The sequence below is a fragment of the Gigantopelta aegis genome, chromosome 5 (genome assembly GCF_016097555.1).
Source record: "Gigantopelta aegis isolate Gae_Host chromosome 5, Gae_host_genome, whole genome shotgun sequence".
Lineage (NCBI taxonomy): Eukaryota > Metazoa > Mollusca > Gastropoda > Neomphalida > Peltospiridae > Gigantopelta > Gigantopelta aegis.
The window spans coordinates 17,187,594-17,208,147 of record NC_054703.1 but is presented as its reverse complement, the minus strand read 5'-3'; the positions used below and the strand labels follow the sequence as shown (position 1 = coordinate 17,208,147).

Genomic DNA, 20,554 nt, shown 5'->3' with positions numbered 1-20,554 from the left:
ATTCAATACAATTAATTTCAAATTACTTACTTAAATATTGAAGATAATTTTATTGCCGAAAAATTGATGTATGTTGAAATTTTGTGGGGCAAACGTTGTTTATACAATGAAGCTATATGTGAAGGGTGCTCTTCGTTATACATTTTCGTATAGCAACAACCTTCTTGTTATGGGCATAAAAATAACTCATCTGTTTAATTTATCCTACTGGTTTTCACTTCTGGACTGCTATTTAAGACTCTTCATAATGTACAAACCAAACAAAAGCCAATATGAAGCTTCCTTTTTTCTTTTTTTTAAAGCGAATGCCTAAACATTTGGAAATAAAATTGTGTATTGTCCGTAACCACCTGGTAGTATTTATAATTTACAGGTGATAATCAGTATTATAATACATTCTGCTTTTAGATATTTCATTGTAGACCTGGAAAATACAAAGATTCTGGTCATTATTTCCAATTATTCCTTCCCTAGCAGCCTAAAATGGTTACGGACTCTACCAAAAAGCTGTAGTGTCCGTAACCACCAAAAATTAATCATGTTTGTCAGCTTAAAACATACAAGTAATATAACAATATAAAGTTAATTTCTACTTCATTTAAATTGCATCATCATATGCTAAAACATTTCCAAGAATATGAATGATGAATAAAAGTTACTGAAATATTGCATCATCCAGTCTGTGGCTTAAATAATGAAATAATTGTCATTTGTCATCATTAGATGGTATGAAACATATTGGTCAGAGTTTTTATTTAGATGGCAGTTATGGACCAGTGAACCTTCACTTAGATACTCATAAAGAAATGATGAGGTTGAAATGAACAGAAGATAAATTTGAGAATGTACTGTACAAGCTATAGTTTATGTAGTGTTCGTAACCCATTTTAGCCCTGTATGACAGATCAAACTAATGTTACTCAGTTCATGACGACTGGTAGCTATCTATATATTAGGACATATAAATCACAGAATATAAAAAAAATTATACATTACCCATACTTGCTCTATGCTATTGCCATATTGGGCCAATATCGTAAACTAAAATATATTTAAACAAATATACCTTTAAAAGAGGAATTGACCGTAGAGAGTTATGATACATTTTGATTCTAAAAGTTCAGAATGGACATGAGATCAAAGCGAAAGTGTGATGAAGATCTTCAAATCAGCAAACGGCAAAGGGAAGATAAAGATAAAGAACAAAAGAAAAAAACTGCCCTTAAAGTGAAAAACTGGAGAGCAAAGCAAAAATCAGATCCAGTGAAGTATGAACAAATGAAGTTAAAGGACAAGGAAAGGAAACAAATATTCAGACATGAGCAGAGAAAGAAAGCCGACATCAAGCCAGATATGGCACTTTATAGAGCTCTCTGTATATATAAATAATTACCCATTGCACATTAACAATTGTTACTCCTTAACCACTGTTTATCTACAGTTACTGTTGTTGATACACAACCAACTCTGAAGCCAGGGACATTTGTAGCTGTTTGTCAAAAAGAAATCTAGCTAACATTTTCATTGTGGAAATCAGTAGTGTTCACGATTCTGAATTTGAAGTCAAATACATGAAAAGGTCAGGCAAAATTTGCATTTGGCCAGAAGCATCAGATGTATCCTATGAGCCAAAACAGCACCTTGTTGGTACTTTGTCAGAGCCATGCCTGATCAACGAAAGGGGACATTTCAAATTTAACACATCCGAGATAGACACAATCAAGTGCGAACAACTAAAACTCTTCAAACAAGTGTATTTTAGATGAAGCTGAAACACATGTACTGTATAAATGGTGAAATATAAGTATGTGCTGTCTATTGGCACCATTTAGATCAGTTTGAGGAATTCAAATGCTCATGTGTGCTGTTGGCAAGATGTTTCAAGTTCTAGTTCAGTGTGTAGTGTCCGTAACCTTTTTACAGTGGTGTTTGTAACATTACAATATTTTCATTTAAAGTTCATAAATAGTTATCACTGTGACTTTTATTGCAAGACTTGTGGTTTCAAGCTACTATATCAAGGAGATATATTTAGTTATTGTGTCTAGTTTTTTAAGAATGGACAACGGATTGTTGAGAGAAAAATAATTTCTAGCATTCACTAAGCAAATGTTATTAAATTTTCAAGTTCTAATATATGTTGTTTAAAGTTTAGCTGTTATTTTCATATGTTAATGTTTTTAGTAAGTTAATTCAACAAAATGATAAAGATTTAACTGTAATATGTTCCTCAATTAGTATGTTATACACTCCCTGTAGTGTCCGTAACCATGACCCAACCCACCTTTAACACACTCATGAAAAGTACATTTCCCATGTACTCTCCAGTAAACCATTACAGATTTATATAGAGAAGGTGTTAACCTTTCAAAAAAAACTTATGCTGCATAAATATATTAAAGTTGACAAATGACCCCTAAGTGCAACACAAAGTGGCCAAATACCATGATTTACCCAAATGAATGTAAAAAAAAAAAAAAAAAAATTAATTAAACATTTTTAATTAAAATGTATTTATTTTTTCTCAACATTACGTATTTAAGTCTGTTCTTCACAAACTGTTACGTCTTACATCAATGAAACTTGGTTTATGTTTGCACTTATTTATGGATGTGCTTAAAAGTGCAGGTGAAAAGAATTTTTAAATAATTTTTAAAAGTTTTATTAAAATATATTTTGTTATATTAATTCCCACCCCTGATTTGTTAATCTGGTTTGATGTAATGAATATTAAGATTTTTTTCTTTTTCAAAACATAAATGTGATAAGTATTTAGTGTATAGTATCTTTTGGTGTTTAGTATATTTCTTAAATAGGAGCTGAGCCCTGTTGCCCATTAATAACCTCCCTGACAAGAGCTTTCTCTAGGAATTTTTTGGAGATAACACTTCTGCAATTCCATTAAAAAAAAAAATCTTCTTTGTGATCTCGAAAAATCACTGCTGCTTAATAACATTCTTGAATTCTGTCTTTCAGCATTGCCCTGAAATTGTTAATGTCCATGTTCTTTGATGGAAATCTCGTAGTAACATGTGAGCCATTTATTTCCTTGTTTACTCACAGATTATGACTGATGTGAGCCGTTCATTTTCTTGTTTACTCGCAGATTATGACTGATGTGAGCAGTTCATTTCCTTGTTTACTCACAGATTATGACTGATCTGAGCCATTTACTTCCTTGTTTTCTCACAGATTATGACTGATGTGAGCCCTTTGTTTCCTTGTTTACTCACAGATTATGACTGATGTGAGCCCTTTGTTTCTTTGTTTACTCACAGATTATGACTGATGTGAGCCCTTTGTTTCTTTGTTTACTCACAGATTATGACTGATGTGAGCCCTTTGTTTCTTTGTTTACTCACAGATTATGACTGATGTGAGCCGTTCATTTCCTTGTTTACTCACAGATTATGACTGATGTGAGCCCTTTGTTTCTTTGTTTACTCACAGATTATGACTGATGTGAGCCCTTTGTTTCTTTGTTTACTCACAGATTATGACTGATGTGAGCCATTTACTTCCTTGTTTTCTCACAGATTATGACTGATGTGAGCCCTTTGTTTCTTTGTTTACTCACAGATTATGACTGATGTGAGCCGTTCATTTCCTTGTTTACTCACAGATTATGACTGATGTGAGCCCTTTGTTTCTTTGTTTACTCACAGATTATGACTGATCTGAGCCATTTACTTCCTTGTTTTCTCACAGATTATGACTGATGTGAGCCCTTTGTTTCTTTGTTTACTCACAGATTATGACTGATGTGAGCCGTTCATTTCCTTGTTTACTCACAGATTATGACTGATCTGAGCCATTTACTTCCTTGTTTTCTCACAGATTATGACTGATGTGAGCCATTTGTTTCCTTGTTTACTCACAGATTATGACTGATGTGAGCCATTTGTTTCCTTGTTTACTCACAGATTATGACTGATGTGAGCCATTTGTTTCTTTGTTTACTCACAGATTATGACTGATGTGAGCCGTTTGTTTCTTTGTTTACTCACAGATTATGACTGATGTGAGCCATTTGTTTCTTTGTTTACTCACAGATTATGACTGATGTGAGCCGTTTGTTTCTTTGTTTACTCACAGATTATGACTGATGTGAGCCCTTTGTTTCTTTGTTTACTCACAGATTACGACTGATGTGAGCCCTTTGTTTCTTTGTTTACTCACAGATTACGACTGATGTGAGCCCTTTGTTTCCTTGTTTACTCACAGATTATGACTGATGTGAACCATTTGTTTACTTGTTTACTCACATATTATGACTGATGTGAGCCATTTGTTTCTTTGTTTACTCACAGATTATGACTGATGTGAGCCGTTTGTTTCCTTGTTTACTCACATATTATGACTGATGTGAACCATTTGTTTACTTGTTTACTCACATATTATGACTGATGTGAACCATTTGTTTACTTGTTTACTCACAGATTATGACTGATGTGAACCATTTGTTTCTTAGTTTAGTCACAGATTACGACTGATGTGAGCCGTTTGTTTCTTTGTTTACTCACAGATTATGACTGATGTGAGCCATTTGTTTCCTTGTTTACTCACAGATTATGACTGATGTGAGCCATTTGTTTCTTTGTTTACTCACAGATTATGACTGATGTGAGCCATTTGTTTCTTTGTTTACTCACAGATTATGACTGATGTGAACCATTTGTTTACTTGTTTACTCACATATTATGACTGATGTGAACCATTTGTTTACTTGTTTACTCACAGATTATGACTGATGTGAACCATTTGTTTCTTTGTTTACTCACAGATTATGACTGATGTGAACCATTTGTTTACTTGTTTACTCACATATTATGACTGATGTGAACCATTTGTTTACTTGTTTACTCACAGATTATGACTGATGTGAACCATTTGTTTCTTAGTTTAGTCACAGATTATGACTGATGTGAGCCGTTTGTTTCTTTGTTTTCTCACAGATTATGACTGATGTGAGCCGTTTGTTTCCTTGTTTACTCACAGATTATGACTGATGTGAGCCGTTCGTTTCTTTGTTTTCTCACAGATTATGACTGATGTGAGCTGTTGTTTCTTTGTTTACTCACAGATTATGACTGATGTGAACCATTTGTTTACTTGTTTACTCACATATTATGACTGATGTGAACCATTTGTTTACTTGTTTACTCACAGATTATGACTGATGTGAACCATTTGTTTCTTAGTTTAGTCACAGATTATGACTGATGTGAGCCGTTTGTTTCTTTGTTTTCTCACAGATTATGACTGATGTGAGCCGTTTGTTTCTTTGTTTACTCACAGATTACGACTGATGTGAGCCGTTTGTTTCTTTGTTTTCTCACAGATTATGACTGATGTGTGCTGTTCATTTCTTTGTTTTCTCACAGATTATGACTGATGTGAGCTGTTCATTTCTTTGTTTTCTCACAGATTATGACTGATGTGAGCTGTTCATTTCTTTGTTTTCTCACAGATTATGACTGATGTGAGCTGTTCATTTCTTTGTTTTCTCACAGATTATAAATGATGTGAGCCCTTTGTTTGTTTGTTTTCTCACAGATTATGACTGATGTTAGCCGTTAATTTCCTTGTTTTCTCACAGATTATGACTGATGTGAGCCGTTCGTTTCTTTTTTTACTCCCAGATTATGACTGATGTGAGCCCTGATGTTTCCTTGTTTTCTCACAGATTATGACTGATGTGACTGAGAAGTGCACCACGAACAGCCCGACGGCATACTGCAACCGTAACATTGACGTCAGCAACTTCCTCAATCTGAACTCCATGGACAATCACGACGACTTCTGCCTGGCGTATGTTTTCGCACATCGCGACTTCACGCAGGGAACACTTGGTCTCGCCTGGGTTGCTTCACCAAGCAGTAAGTATTTTTACATTTTGTTCATCACTTGTAGGACTATCGCCTATCAACCATTGTCTTGGGTTCTCAGCTGGAGAAATTTGTACATTTCATGATTGTTCAGTGATGTCATTAAAAATAGAAATAACAGATGAAAATGAAATTATAGACAGCCAAATTTCAATCTGCTCTGAATGTCATGTGATCTAGACAAGCTTATACCATAACCTATAATAATGAAACAGTTTAGTTTTTTAAAGGTTAATTATTAAAGCAACATAATAATACCATCTAATATTAACCAGTCAGGGATGAGCCCTCAGACACATTATCACCAGGTTATAAACTTGCTCAAATTAAGTAAAAAGAACAGTCTTTTGGACTCAGGAAGCGTGTATTCTTTGTAAATCTACACCAGGCAGTGAACATTTAATAAAAAGTTTTGTGAAAAATTGCCAGCAGCTGCCTATTAAATAACATCCCTATTGTTTGAAAAGGTGTAAAATTATATTAGAATGACAGTTAGTAATACATAGAATACCCAACTGTGTACTTATCAATACTGTTTATTTTTTTGCGTTTGTAAATTGATGTCAGAAGGTTGTGAAGGACAATATCAGTTCACACATGTAACATTATAAGACTGCACATCTATTCAACTCATCACCTTTCATATTTTTCTGTCTCCCCATAACAACACTAAATGTGGTTATCCCCTCTCCAAGTAAAATCCTGGCTATGCCAATGGGAGATATCTGAATTGAAAGCGAGCTTTAAAGGGACACACCCTAGTTACGGCTAGTTGTTAACCATTACGGCGTTGTTTTTCGCTATTAAACCCATTTTTTCACAAATAAAATTGCACTTTACTTACTGTTTATTATTTAGAATACATTTCCATTCACCTGAAGTGTTTTTTGGTAATCCTGGTGTTTGTAATGCCACAAAATGCATTTTTCGTATTTCTGAAAAACGGACGCATGTTTGAGAAAAAAACGTTGAGCAGACATGGTCTAATCTATTTTTAGACGGGATATTTCCATTTCAGTGTCACAGACGTTGGTATACCACGTGACCGTTATCATTTTGGTTCGGTTTGTTTTGTCGTGCACAGTTCGCGCAATCAACATCTGATTTGTTGTTGTTCATTTGTGAGATTTTTCTTCACAGTTCGTGAACATTTTCAGTAACAATAAAGTTCAGACAAGTAAGTATCTCAATACAAAACGTTACAAACCCTTAAAACCAATAATTTTGCTACGTCCTACGATATCTGGAGAGAGGATACAACCAGGACAGAACAGTTGGAACATGTCCAGGAGAGGTGAAAAGAACGCACCCCAAGTCTGAAATTTGTCGTGACGTAGGCATTGTTGTGCTTCGAGTGACATCAGAATACAAACTTTCAAAATTATTTCAAGCAATTGGGACATGGGGATTCCCATGGCATTTATCGATATAAAACCTGCTTTTTCACTCCATTTGATAAAAACGTGATCTAAGTGTGTTACAGGTTTGTAGATTAACCAAATTATAATTTATTTTCGCTGGATGGAACTAGGGTGTGCGGCTTTAAGTTGGCAAGCACTGTAAAAAGGTCTTTTCCGTTTTATAGGTTTGTTCCCATATCCAAGTCAAGACTAGGTGTATAAACTGAGTGGTGAAGCCGATAATCCAGAATAATTCTGAGAATTGTAACTACATGACATTGTATGTTATGTTAAAATTTAAATTTAACATGAAAGTATATATTTAATTACTAGTATAAAAATAAAAAAAATCATTTTATTTTTCATCAGTAAAATATTGGAGTCGGAACTTTCTCAAATAATAAACATCGTGTTGATCCAAAATTACTAATCTCCATGTAGTTTTATAAAGTTCAGACATACTTCCAAACAGCACAATTAAAACAATTACTGTACAGACAAATTAAAATTTTTATGAAAAGTTCCATTCTTAGCTGGAATTACCCAAATAAGGCTTCTGCATTTATTAAGGCAGTGATTCAGGGCTCCCCAACCCTGACATTATCCTTAGAGCTGGGTGTTATACCGTATACACCGTCCGGTATTGGTATATCATGTCAATATCGATTTACTGTACCGAGCAAATATCAAAATACCAAAATTTCGGTATTGAAAAATGTTTCCTACCATTTAGTAAAGTACTAACAATATCTGATGAATGCAAAATAGCTGAAAAGAGGATAGAGAGATGAGGGAATTTTAATTTTATTTAGATGAAATTAGCGGGTGAAACTTAACTCGGGCATACATTTAAAGCCAAGAATACCAAAATACTGCTCGATATCGGTATTGTATCAATACCAAACACTGTACCGATACTGAAGTAAATCGCCCCCAAAATACCAATACCGATACCAAACTGAAATTTCAATACCGCCCAGCTCAAATAGTTAATAATCTTGGGATAATAACATTTACGTATAAAAAGAAATTTATAATAATTGGTTGCCCCATAATTCTTTAGATTATGTCAGGGTTTTTGTCTTTAAATTCATTACCTTCATTTTTTGTTTTATTTTTTTGGTTTAAAATTATGTTGAAATTGTTATTAATAATCAAGTATATGACACTGTATTTTTGTTGTGTGTTTTTTTCCATTATTAGAAAAAGCTGGTGGTATATGTGAAAAGTCTAAGCGCTTTCCAGCAGGAAACAAACACGTGTGGAAGAGTTTGAACACGGGAATAGTAACCATTGTGAATTATGGCAAGTCGGTTCCATCACGAGTGTCGCAGCTCACATTCGCCCACGAGTGTGGACATAACTTTGGATCACCGGTAAACATAATACACACTTGTTATAAAAGGCTCATAATTAATTACAAGTTAACTTTACTGAACGAAAAAATTAAAATAATTGTGAGAGCAAAAAATACATGTTCCACAATAGAGAACTGCAGAATTGAGAATGAGGGTGATGGTCTGCCAATGCACGGATGTAGTTATACATCCGGCAAGGGAAGACAATTCTGCAGTGGAGGAGATGACTCATTTTGAATAGTATATTGGTTGTGCTAGCACTAGGTAAGTATGAATAATAATGAAATATAAGTTTATGGATGTTTTTTTGTTTGTTTGTTCATACCCAGATGAACATAAAAGAAAGTTAAAATTTGTTTTGTTTTGTTTAACAATACCACTGGAGCACATTGATTAATTAATCATTGGCTATTGGGTGTCAAACATTTGGTAATTCTGACACATAGTCATCAGAGAAACCTAATACATCAAGGGATTTTTTTATATAAACTTTACGACAGACAGGAAAGCACATATTACGGTCTTCGTCTAGTTGTGGTGCACTGGTTGGAACGAGAGAAGAAAATAATCAGTTGAATGGATCCACCGAGGTGGTTCAATCCTGTGACGCAAGCACCTCAAGCGAGCACTCGTGCGACTGAGCTAAATCCCACCCTGAAAATACAGACAATCCTTATAATTAAATTTAAAACCTACTTAATAATAATAACATTAAAACAACATATTTTATTTTGAATTTTTTAGTTTTGTCATACACAATAACGCTCAATAAGATGGAAAAAAACACATATAAAATTATGTCATCTCTAAATGAGATCATCAGATATGACGTTCCGGACGACATAATATTTACATTTATCAAGAAATGAATAAACTTGCATTGCTACAGGTGAACCAACATATTGTTATGAATGTAACGGAAATTTAATTATTTATAAATTGAACATGATCATTTTTAACACACATGTAAGTATTAAACACAAAGCTGCTTTTCACTGTAAACAGCATAGCACGTTAGAATGAAGCCATTCATACACAAATGTTTAAAGTGGTCACACAGAAAAGAATTAGAGAGTCCTTCTGTGCTCCATACTTGCATGAACATCACAAATGATCCTGTTAACTGTTTAGCTCAATAGGCCTGAAGTGCCACGTCACTCTCTGCAATGGTACGTCGTCCAGAGTCTAGCGTCTGGCATTATTTCATATTTTCCACTTCTTCTCCAGATCCACCATGCAGATTTCAACCAAACTTGGTACAAATGATCCTCTCATGGCCCTGATGAAGTTTTGTTATTTTTCGGGACAATTCAAAATCCAAGATGGCCACCCTGGCCTCTGATTGACCGAGACATTTTCAACTTCTTCTCAAGTTACACCAGACAGATTTCAACCAAATGTGGTTCAAATGACTGTCATGGCTCTGACAAACTTGTTATTTTTCGGACCAAATCAAAATCCAAGAATAGTGTTTGTTACATAGCCGAAATAACAACCAAGTTGTAAACAGTGAAATGGCTGATTAGCAAATTATGCCGTACAGTTAATACATTCAACACAATTTGATAGCCAACAATTTGTATAATGTATGGCCATGTAAGAAAGATAAAGTTTGTTTAACCACACCACTAGAGCAGATTGATTTATTAATCATCATGTCAAACATTTGGTACTTTTGACATAATATAGTCTTAGAGAGGAACCCATCCTACATTTTTCCACAAGTAGCAAACCGTCCCACAAACAGAACAGCACATACCATGGCCTTTGACATACCAGTCATAGTGCACTAAAATTAATACATTTGTGTGACAGACACAATACGATTCTATGCAGTGTGTAACTATTGTACATGGATAGATTCAGAAATAATGACAAACAGTTATGTTATATGACAGCCATGTGTTATGTGTTCATTTTATTGTTTCTTTCCTCCTCAGCATGACTGGAATTCACTGTGCCGCTTTTGGTACGTCGGATCCCAGTGCATTGAAGGCCAGCTATATCAGTATTATGTGTTCATGTTATTGTTTCTTTCCTCCTCAGCATGACAGTGGAATCCACTGTGCCGCGTTTGGTACGTCGGATCCCAGTGCATTGAAGGCCAGCTATATCAGTATTATGTGTTCATGTTATTGTTTCTTTCCTCCTCAGCATGACAGTGGAATCCACTGTGCCCCATTTGGTACGTCGGATCCCGGTGCATCGAAGGGCAATTATATCATGTTCGCCAGTGCCACCATGGGGGACAAGGACCACAATGATAATTTCTCCCCGTGTAGCCAGGACAACATCACCCGCGTGCTCGATGCAATGTACAGAGGTTACAGCGGCAAAAGTAACTGTTTGTCTGGTAAGCCAATTATACCATATCTAGCACTAACCCTACCACTCGCCAACTACACATTTTAAAAACTTTTCAAATATTATTTTAATTTACAGAATTAATTTTTTGCAATCATATATATTTTATGAAAAAAAAAAGCCCCTGTGTTTTTGCACGTTTTAAAGATAATTCTATGAAGTATTCTGCTTAGCCATCTGTGGTACACTGCCTACTGATGATTGCCTTTCAAACTCAAAGGCTGCTTGTTCGAAGGTAATACGTGTACATGTATGTGATATCCATTTATAAATAAAGCTAAAATGATAGAAAAAGCTGGAAAAAATCTACTGTAATACAAGTACCTGTAGTTAAACAAACAAATTTTTCAGCATTTCCGATCACATTTATGAACATTGATAGAAAAACAGCTGAACTAGGATTCCTGCAATGTTGAGCACCTGCGTAAAAAATGTCGTTTTTTACAATGGTGTTGGAAGGGGGATAGGGGTGACTATTTATTTTTCTATTCCTGGTAGATTTGCCACATATTCTCCCTACATCTTATGCATACTGGGAATATAATGGTTTGTTGAAAATTGATTAGCAAAAACTGTTTAATGTTTTAAAATTGTGTAGTGATCTCTGAAACTTGTGTAGTGAATCGCGATGCAGTACTGAACAAAATGTTCCCTGGCATGTACACATTTGGTTCAGATAAAAAGTTACTTGGTGGTTGGTGAGTATATAAAAAATGTACTCCCTTTTCCCAACCGGCCTTAGTGGCGTCGTGGTTAGGCCATCAGTCTACAGGCTGGTAGGTAATGGGTTCGGATCCTAGTCAAGACATGGGATTTTTAATCCAGATACCGACTCCAAACCCTGAGTGAGTGCTCCGCAAGGCTCAATGGGTAAACCACTTGCACCGACCAGTGATTCATAACTGGTTTAACGAAGGCCATGGTTTGTGCTATCCTGCCTGTGGGAAACGCAAATAAAAGATCCCTTGCTGCTAATTGGAAAGAGTAGCCCATGTAGTGGTCCTTGACCATATGTCTGACGCCATATAACCGTAAATAAAATGTGTCAAGTGCTTCGTTAAATAAAACATTTCTTTCTTTCTTTCCCTCTTCCCAATTCTGGTGATCAGTTATGTTCGAACGGCCCTTCCTGTAAAACAGAGAACACCAAGTTCACCTGTAACACAGGAGTTCCATCCTCAGTCAGCTATCATTCTGACTAACTTTCTGTTTTAAACTTAACAGTTTACCCAATAAATGACCCAACACAATGTTGTCTGAAAATATATGTGTAACCGTCCTAAATCTAGAACAACAATAATAAGACCATCAACGAGGACGGAACGGCCACAAGTGAGCGTCAATCTCCCCTCAACCCTCAACAAGTGAATGTTGACAGGAGATGGAGGCTCCCTCACGGGCGCTCATCCACGCAGATTCGAAATTCATCCGGATGCCGTAATTACTATATGTAATAAAACACAAACACCAATTGAAATAATAATATTTAGTACATAATTATCAGAACACAAAACATAACATATAATCGCAGTGTTCACTGTCGAATGTATTAAATAACAACTACAGTAAATTACGACCACCCCCAGCCCCAATTAACCTAATATTTACTCATACTGTTTTACCTACCGACCCAATCACGTTCCCAGCGGAAGACTCCGAACGCTCGTCGCTAACCGCTTTTATTTGTCTCTCACTGCAGTGCAGCCGTCTCCCATTGGCTGGAGATCACTGCCCTCGCAATGCACGTGCGACCGTATAATGCACAATGAAATGCATTGCAGCCAGTAAAAATAACCCAGACTTTCCACTAGTCTATTTCATTACAGACAATAATAGACTTTCCACTGGTCTGTTACATATGTTTAGTTTGTCAAGAAAAGTACTTTATTTAACAAGCTAGTTTCATATCTCCCTTGTTATAGATAATTTTGTATATACATAAGTTCCCCAGTCATGTACATGTAGTTACACTTAATTATCGTATTCGCAAAAAATTTCGCGAATAAAATATTCCGCGAACATGTTAACAGCACCGCAAATTTAATTACGTGCGAACTTATTTCTGATTTGGTATAATTTTCATGGATACAAAAGAAAAGCAGTCAGAGTTACCTGTTACATTTATACCAAGTTTCGTATGCGATTTGTCTTTACCGCCAAATTATCCACAAGGTCACGTGATTCTGTAAACCTGCATGGTCACGTGGACTTGATCGAAGTAACACACAGTTGGGTGTAAGTCTGTTGTTACGTAATCTCAGTTTTGTGTGTTTTCTTTGTAACCTTGAATGGAAGTCTGTGGGTACCATCAATAATTAGAAGTTATTTCTTCTGATATTTGCATTTTTCAATTTTCTGTATCGCATGTGCATGTTCCGTCGATAACATGTCTTATCAGACATACATGTACATACAACATTGACGTTTTGCTGACAGCATGGTAACATGTCCAAGTGTGTGCGTGAAATCGTCATTGAAAAGAGTATGGCAAATGAAATATGGGTAATTTTGATTTTATTATTGGGGGACACAGTCGCGAAAATAATTCTTTGCAAAAAATGTAAAATGGAAGCCCAATCGCGAATTATTTTAGCCGCGAAAATATTTGCGTATACAGTATACAAACATTTCTTGCCCACTGGACAGGATTATCCTGCTTTTGCACAGTGTTACATAAATCTGTCTGACCCGAGGGCTAGACAATTTCTACATACACGTGACGTCATAACTCATGCTTTACGAGAATTGACGTCATATCTGATGATTTTCAAAATTCTGTTTGCCATTTCAATATAATATTTAAACAAATTAATATTTTGAACTTTATATTTATTGGTAAGTTGTTACATTTTTATGTTGTTACATAAGGTGGACTATATTTTTCAGCATATGATTAAATGAGTTTGTAAGTGAAATGTTAACAGATCGTTCTACAATAAACAAACCTTAGCTTACACAATTAATGTTTTGTTAATGCAATTAACTGGGCAAGAAAAAGAATCAATCACTGTTGCGAGGTATAGATAAGGCAATACCAACCCGAGGGACAAAATGTTTTTGTAAGGGCCTCGGTAAACCTCGGCCTTCACAAAAAAACAAAAACATTTTCTCCCTCGGGTTGGAATTGCCTTATCTGTACCTCACAACGGTGATAGATTCTATTAATCTTTGTTAGTTTTAAGTAATTCTGGCTGTTTTAAAGGTTAGAAATGTTTATGCGAGCTAAACAAACATCTAAAGAACACGTACATGTACTATGCGATGTTACAAATTCAAGACTCTACATACTGTGCTTGTCACGGTAACCGAATGTTACGGGTCAAGTTTTTTTTATGAAAGCCACTGTTAGTGTTGGCTAATCAGGGGTGTGTGCAATTGGTTGCACTTTTGTTTGCAAAAAAACAGTGTGACAATCACGTATATAATGTGGAGAACGAGTAAAGGTTCTTGACTTTCTTGACCAGCATGTGGTAACCTCTTGGTAAACTGGACAACCGTTTTCAACCTATTTTGATACCTGATATATGTTCAAATAAATAAATACACTTTTAGTTGTTACACAGTTGTTATGCAGTATACACCAGAGGATGAAACTAATGCTGAGTACCTCCAAAAATGGAGCTGCAATTTTCAGCAAAAATGAGGGTTGCTAATGAAAACAATAAACACTTTTTGTTGGTGTGTTGACACGTTGCTTATGTCAGTTTTATTAGTAAACAGTAATATTATTGGCAATAATAATTGGTTTCATACATTGGAACCTGTATAGTGACAGCATATTTTCCTCTCTCTTTCATCCTCTGCCTTCCTTGTTCTCTCTCTCTCTCTCTCTCTCTCTCTCTCTCTCTCTCTCTCTCTCTCTCTCTCTCTCTCTCTCTCTCTCTCTCTCTCTCTCTCTCTCTCTCTCTCTCTCTCTCATTCATGTGTCAAAGTCTATATATGTTAAAACACCAATTAGCTGGAGTTTGAAATGTTAAATCTGATTTTTTTTGCTCAACAGAATCACAAGGACAGTTCTGCGGCAATGGTATCACAGAGGAAGGGGAAGAATGTGATTGTGGATTTAAAGAGGACTGCACGGACACGTGTTGCCATCCCAAGGGTGCAGAAAATAAGCAGGAATGCAAGCTAAAGTCTGTAAATGGGAATAAAGTACAATGCAGGTATGTGGCTATTGTAAACTTCATGTTCAGGACTCTGGTGATTGAACATTTGTGCAAACCATTTATGGCTTATGCAAAAGTAACTGAGGTAATCCACGTTTAGGTTTTTTTCCATAACCAGACAACCATGTAAATGATGTCCTAAATTGTATGTACAAACCAAATATGGTAAACACAAAAGTGGATTTGCATGAACAGACTTTCAGAGTCCTGATTTTGTTTGTGTTTTTGTCATTCTGCAGTATAATGTATCAGAACACTAGTTAACATACTGCACCGGTCTTGGTGGCGCAGTGGTTAAGCCATCAGACTACAGTCTGGTAGGTACAGGGTTCGCAGCCTGGTATCGGCTCCAACCTAGAGCGAGTTCTTTAGGGCTCAATGGGTAGGTGTAAGGTCACTACATCCTCTTCTCTCACACTAACAATTAACAACTAACCCACTGTCCTGGACAAACAGCACAGATAGCTGAGGTGTGTGCCCAGGACAGCGTACTCGAACCTTAATTGGATATAAGCACGGAAATAAGTTGAAATGAAATAACATACTGCAATATTTAAGACTGATAAAATGTTATCAGTTATACTTAGTTATCTCCCCTTGTGTGTTACAGAGTGAAATGGTGAATTATAAGTAATAATGATAACTTAGTATTTTTTTAATAACAGAATTATTATTACTACCATTAATCCCCTATTGTTCAACCAGAGGGGACTATAGGTTTTTCTCCATCCATCTGTCTGTCCTACGTATAGTTTTCCAGACGTTTTGTTTTTCCACAATGGCTCGAAATATTGAGCTGAAAATGTGCATATAGACAGATTTTTCCCGATTATCGCCCAGTAATTTATGATGTCGATAGATGGCGTAACTGTACGGCCACCATTATGGGAGTGAAATTCACGCCACTATTCATTACGGAATACTAGAAGATTTTTTTTACTCCGTTTGGAAATTACTAATTTCAGAATAGCAGAATAGCTTATATTTCGACCCCTGACCATGTTAGACACCAAACAGCTGTAGTTTAAAAATGTCCTGGGGTCTGAAACAACTATTCTTTTCCTTCCTTTTTAATTGTTTGTCTTATTTAATTTGCAGCCCAACTCAAGGTCCTTGCTGTAAAGGGAACACTTGTACGTATGTTGAATCATCGCCCCAACAGCAGTGTCGAGCCAAGGATGAGTGCTCTCTTGCCCAGTACTGCAAATATCCTTTTCACAATGGCTAACGTAGACTTTTTGTTTTGAAAATCTCACTACTGAAAATGTTGAGGGGAAAATTGTCAAGAATAATTAAAAATTAAAATTTGATTCAATAATGCAGAAATTGATTCTATAACAGTCACTAATGCAGGTTTTTCACATTTATAGTTTGTTCTAATACAACTGCCATATAAGCCTTTTTTTTTCATTGGTTAATTTTCGTAATAAATTGGACAATATATGTACGTTGTCATGGGCAACCAGGATTTGTTTTAAACAATGAGTTGCAAGATAAATGTAGTGTTCTGCGTCATATATATCCTCAAAAAGCAACTTCAAAAGACTTTAAAACTTGTTTTCCACCTCAAATGAATTTACATTGCTTGATCTGTTAATTGATATGTCATAGGTAACAGATGGTGTTGGTAGTGGTAATGTTAGTGGAGGCTTTGGCATTGAAATTGGGATCACCACCATGGAATAGCCAATTGCATGTCTTAGACTGCTCTTCATCATATGTTGGATATCACAGTGTGAACTAAATCTCACACGTTGTTCTCTTAAAAGATCCTGTTGCCTAGTTGATATGTACATTCAATACAATACAAAGTTACAAAATTAATCCTTATGAGGGTGCTGTAAATTTAATTACCCAGCATAAGTGACAATGCACCAGGCATTTACTATTATAATTGATAGCGTTCCAAGTCTGTGCTTCCAAGCTCCTAATAGTACAGTGCATGCATACTGTCACATGTTTAGGACATTAAACGAAGATTCCATTTCGTATAATCTTTGTGCTCAAAGGAAATAATTTTCAGTTAAGAAAATTATTTCATAAGCCATGATGAGGGACATAAATGTGATACAAAATGGTAGCAAACTTTAATATCCTATTTATTATCCATAATTGATTTTTATTTATTTTGATCACTGAACTTGTTTGACTTCCATGCCGGCAAGGTCGTTGTGCACCAGTCATATGACGTCATTTTGTACGACGTTGAGGTATTACGTCCCACGCTTTAGTGGGGTGTCACACATATGAACCAATATATTTTTAACCATATGGGTCATAGCTTGTCTGTGGTATGTTTATAGCTTACTTATATTGTAAGTAAGGAATTTATAATAGAAGTGTGATGGAATCCATTATCTCAGCTGTGGAAACATTGGTTTAAACAATATTTATTGCCGTTCAAAAACAGTAGCAGTCTGGGGATTGGCCAACAGGCGTTAGCCAATATTAAGGCCTCTCCCAACATTTTACAATATGAATATATTACAAACAATAAAATAAAAGATTATTATAACTTGTTCCAAATGTACTAACAAAGAGGGGGAATTGAAGGAAGAAAAGGAAAAGGATGAGACGATAACGAGGATGAACGGGTTACTATTGAGCATTTCACAATATTTAGAATTAGAGGTCAGAAGAGAGAGAACGAATGTGAGTGGTTAATTAATCTCAAAACGTTTGCTATTTATAATGAAGTTCTGGACATATTTGAATATAGCATTATTTTCTAGGAGAATAAGGCTTGTGTCGCCCAATAGTAAAATATTACAATCAAGAATAGCTTGGTCCACAACATCATTCAATAAACAGATCTGAAAAGGTGAATAGTAGTAACTATCATACTTATTTCCTTAACATTTTGTACTGGCCAAAGTTCAAGTTGTCCTGTGTCTGACTTCCTACCCAATATGACACGCTGTAACGCTAACTCTCAAGTTTGCATATCAGGGGTAAGTATAAACCAACAGTAGAGTCTACGAGCATTGGCGCTTGGTTTGGGTTTAAACAATATTTATTGCCGTTCAAAAACAGTAGCGGTCTGGGGATTGGCCAGTAGGCATTAGCCTATATTAAGGTGACCCCAATCTAATTAAAATTAGCTCCACTATTACATGTGGATCTAACACCAGCCAGTTGGAGCTCATGGCCTTACTTGCAGAATCCTGCCAGTGATTTAAAAATAATTTTAAAACATTCTGAATTATCCTGAGGGTATACGATATGTTTCATGTCAATTACGAATGCCTTATTTAGACCAGTAGAACTAATTTTAATCGGATTGCTAACAACACTGCGTAGTCCACAATGTCCAGGTAACATTTCGTCTGTAAATAATAATTTAAATATCGACCAATCACACTTCGCCTTTTATAACGTTATTTGGGAGCATACAAATTCTAAAAATATCAGGCGAGTCTATTTTAGTGGCCGCAGTACAGCGAACCATACCAATATGTACGGGGTGGGTTATCAGACTTCAATTTTACATTAAAAATTATTTATTTATTTATAAAAAAAAAACCCAAACTAAATCAGTCTTCAGTTTTACATTACAAATTATTTATTTTATAAAATAAAACATGTTTTAAGGCATTCGTAATTCACACGAAACATATCGTATACCCTCAGGATAATTCGGAATGTTTTCAAATTATTTTTAAATCACTGGCAGGATTCTGCAAGTAAGGTTTTGATTGGTGGACATGAGCTCCAACTGGCTGGTGTTAGATCCACATGTAATAGTGGAGCTAATTTTGATTAGATTGGGTATACCCAGTGTGTTTTTAAAAATAGACATTGGTTTTAGTTCAGACTTGGGCTTGGGTACTTCAAAGAAATAGTGCAAACATGAAATTGAAAACAATGTTACACACTGTTAGACTGCTAAATATGACTGGTGGTAAAAGATAGTGTTACATTTGTGTTTAATTGTTTCTTACAGTGTTTCTGCAGAGGTTTGACTTTTTAAATGAACTTTGAGCAAACTTACATTTTCATGTTAATTACTGTGATAAGGTGACGAGGTGATTGGGGTGGGGTGGGGGGGCTTATTTACCAATAAGGGCCTAATTAATGGCGGATGGAAAGAAAGAATTTGAAAACAGTTTTGTTTGACAAAAATATGTGTGCAAATGCTTGCACTACGTGTATGATGAGGATATATTTCAGCATTGGTGTTTGGCTTTGGGGTAGAGCATCTGCCGGAGGTTTTTTGGTCACAGAATCAAACCTCTGCAGAGGAGCACAGAGAACATTTTGTTTTTAAAATCTTCAAACTTGATTAGCAACTACTGTTTAATGTTTTATATAATCGTGTAGCGATCTCTGAAACTTGATTAGCAACTACTGTTTAATGTTTTATATAATCGTGTAGCGATCTCTGAAACTTGATTAGCAAATCACAATGCGATACTGAATCTGATATCAAAATACCTACACCAGTGTTTAACCTGAAATTCAAAAGTTTTCTCCACTGTTTGTCTTCTTTCAGAAATGCATGGGTTCTGTTTGCCAGACTATTCCTGGCTGGTCTGCGTGTTACCTGACCTCATTGCCAGATGGTGGCGGGCCATCAAAGGAGGAACTTTGTTACGTTGCTTGCAGTAAGTGTCCCTGTTAAGAGTGCACAAATGGAACACCTCCATAATGAAAACACAGAATAACCTGACGACAACTGGATTCATTCTTGACGGAAAAAACTTTATACGTTCATAACCTTTAACGTAGCCCAGTGGTAAAGCATTCACTTGATGGCCGGTCGGTCCAGGATCGATCCCAGTCGGTGGACCCATTGGGCTATTTCTCGTTCCAGCTTGTGCTCCACAACTGGTGTAACAAAGGCCGTGGTATGTACTATCCTGTCTGGGATGGTGCATATAAAAGATCCCTTGCTGTTCTAAAACAAACTATAATTTCTCTCCAATATTTCATGTTTTTCATTGTTGGTAAAATGGTTAAAAATGCTGAGATAACAAGATTTCTATCCTATTTTGTTTTTCAGTGAACCCCAGCACAAAGAAATGTGTTAGTTCATTCAATAAAGATGATGTCGACAAGCCAGAGAATGACGATTTCAAAAAGATGCTGAGCAATATCAGTGTGAACGGCATAAAATTACCAGCTGGTGAGTCAGTGTGGCAGTTAGTGTAATGTACAGGACAGTATTCAGTCGGCTAGCAGAACAGAACTTCACATACATTGTTTTCGCTTCCTATTTATTGCACAAGTTTATTTTTCACAAAAATATATACCACGAGACCGCGTGTGTACTTTCGCAAAATGAACGAGTGTAAATAGGAAGCGAAAACAACGTATACACGTGAAGTTCTGTGTTTATTACATTGTGTTTTGTTTTACAAAAACAGTTTTTAATTTAA

At 35.7% G+C, this 20,554-nt stretch overlaps 1 protein-coding gene across 3 annotated transcripts in view; it reads left to right on the top strand.

The window, feature by feature from the left end:
• Positions 1-20,554, top strand: part of LOC121373320 (disintegrin and metalloproteinase domain-containing protein 10-like) — a 53,374-nt gene that overhangs the window by 16,349 nt on the left and 16,471 nt on the right. For all 3 annotated transcript variants that reach the window (XM_041499888.1, XM_041499887.1, XM_041499889.1), the window contains exons 8-15: positions 5,687-5,879; positions 8,492-8,664; positions 10,801-10,999; positions 15,011-15,173; positions 16,275-16,382; positions 18,043-18,127; positions 19,669-19,780; positions 20,179-20,301. In XM_041499888.1, coding sequence (XP_041355822.1) covers positions 5,687-5,879; positions 8,492-8,664; positions 10,801-10,999; positions 15,011-15,173; positions 16,275-16,382; positions 18,043-18,127; positions 19,669-19,780; positions 20,179-20,301 — 1,156 coding nt within the window. The remainder of the gene's footprint in view (positions 1-5,686; positions 5,880-8,491; positions 8,665-10,800; positions 11,000-15,010; positions 15,174-16,274; positions 16,383-18,042; positions 18,128-19,668; positions 19,781-20,178; positions 20,302-20,554) is intronic.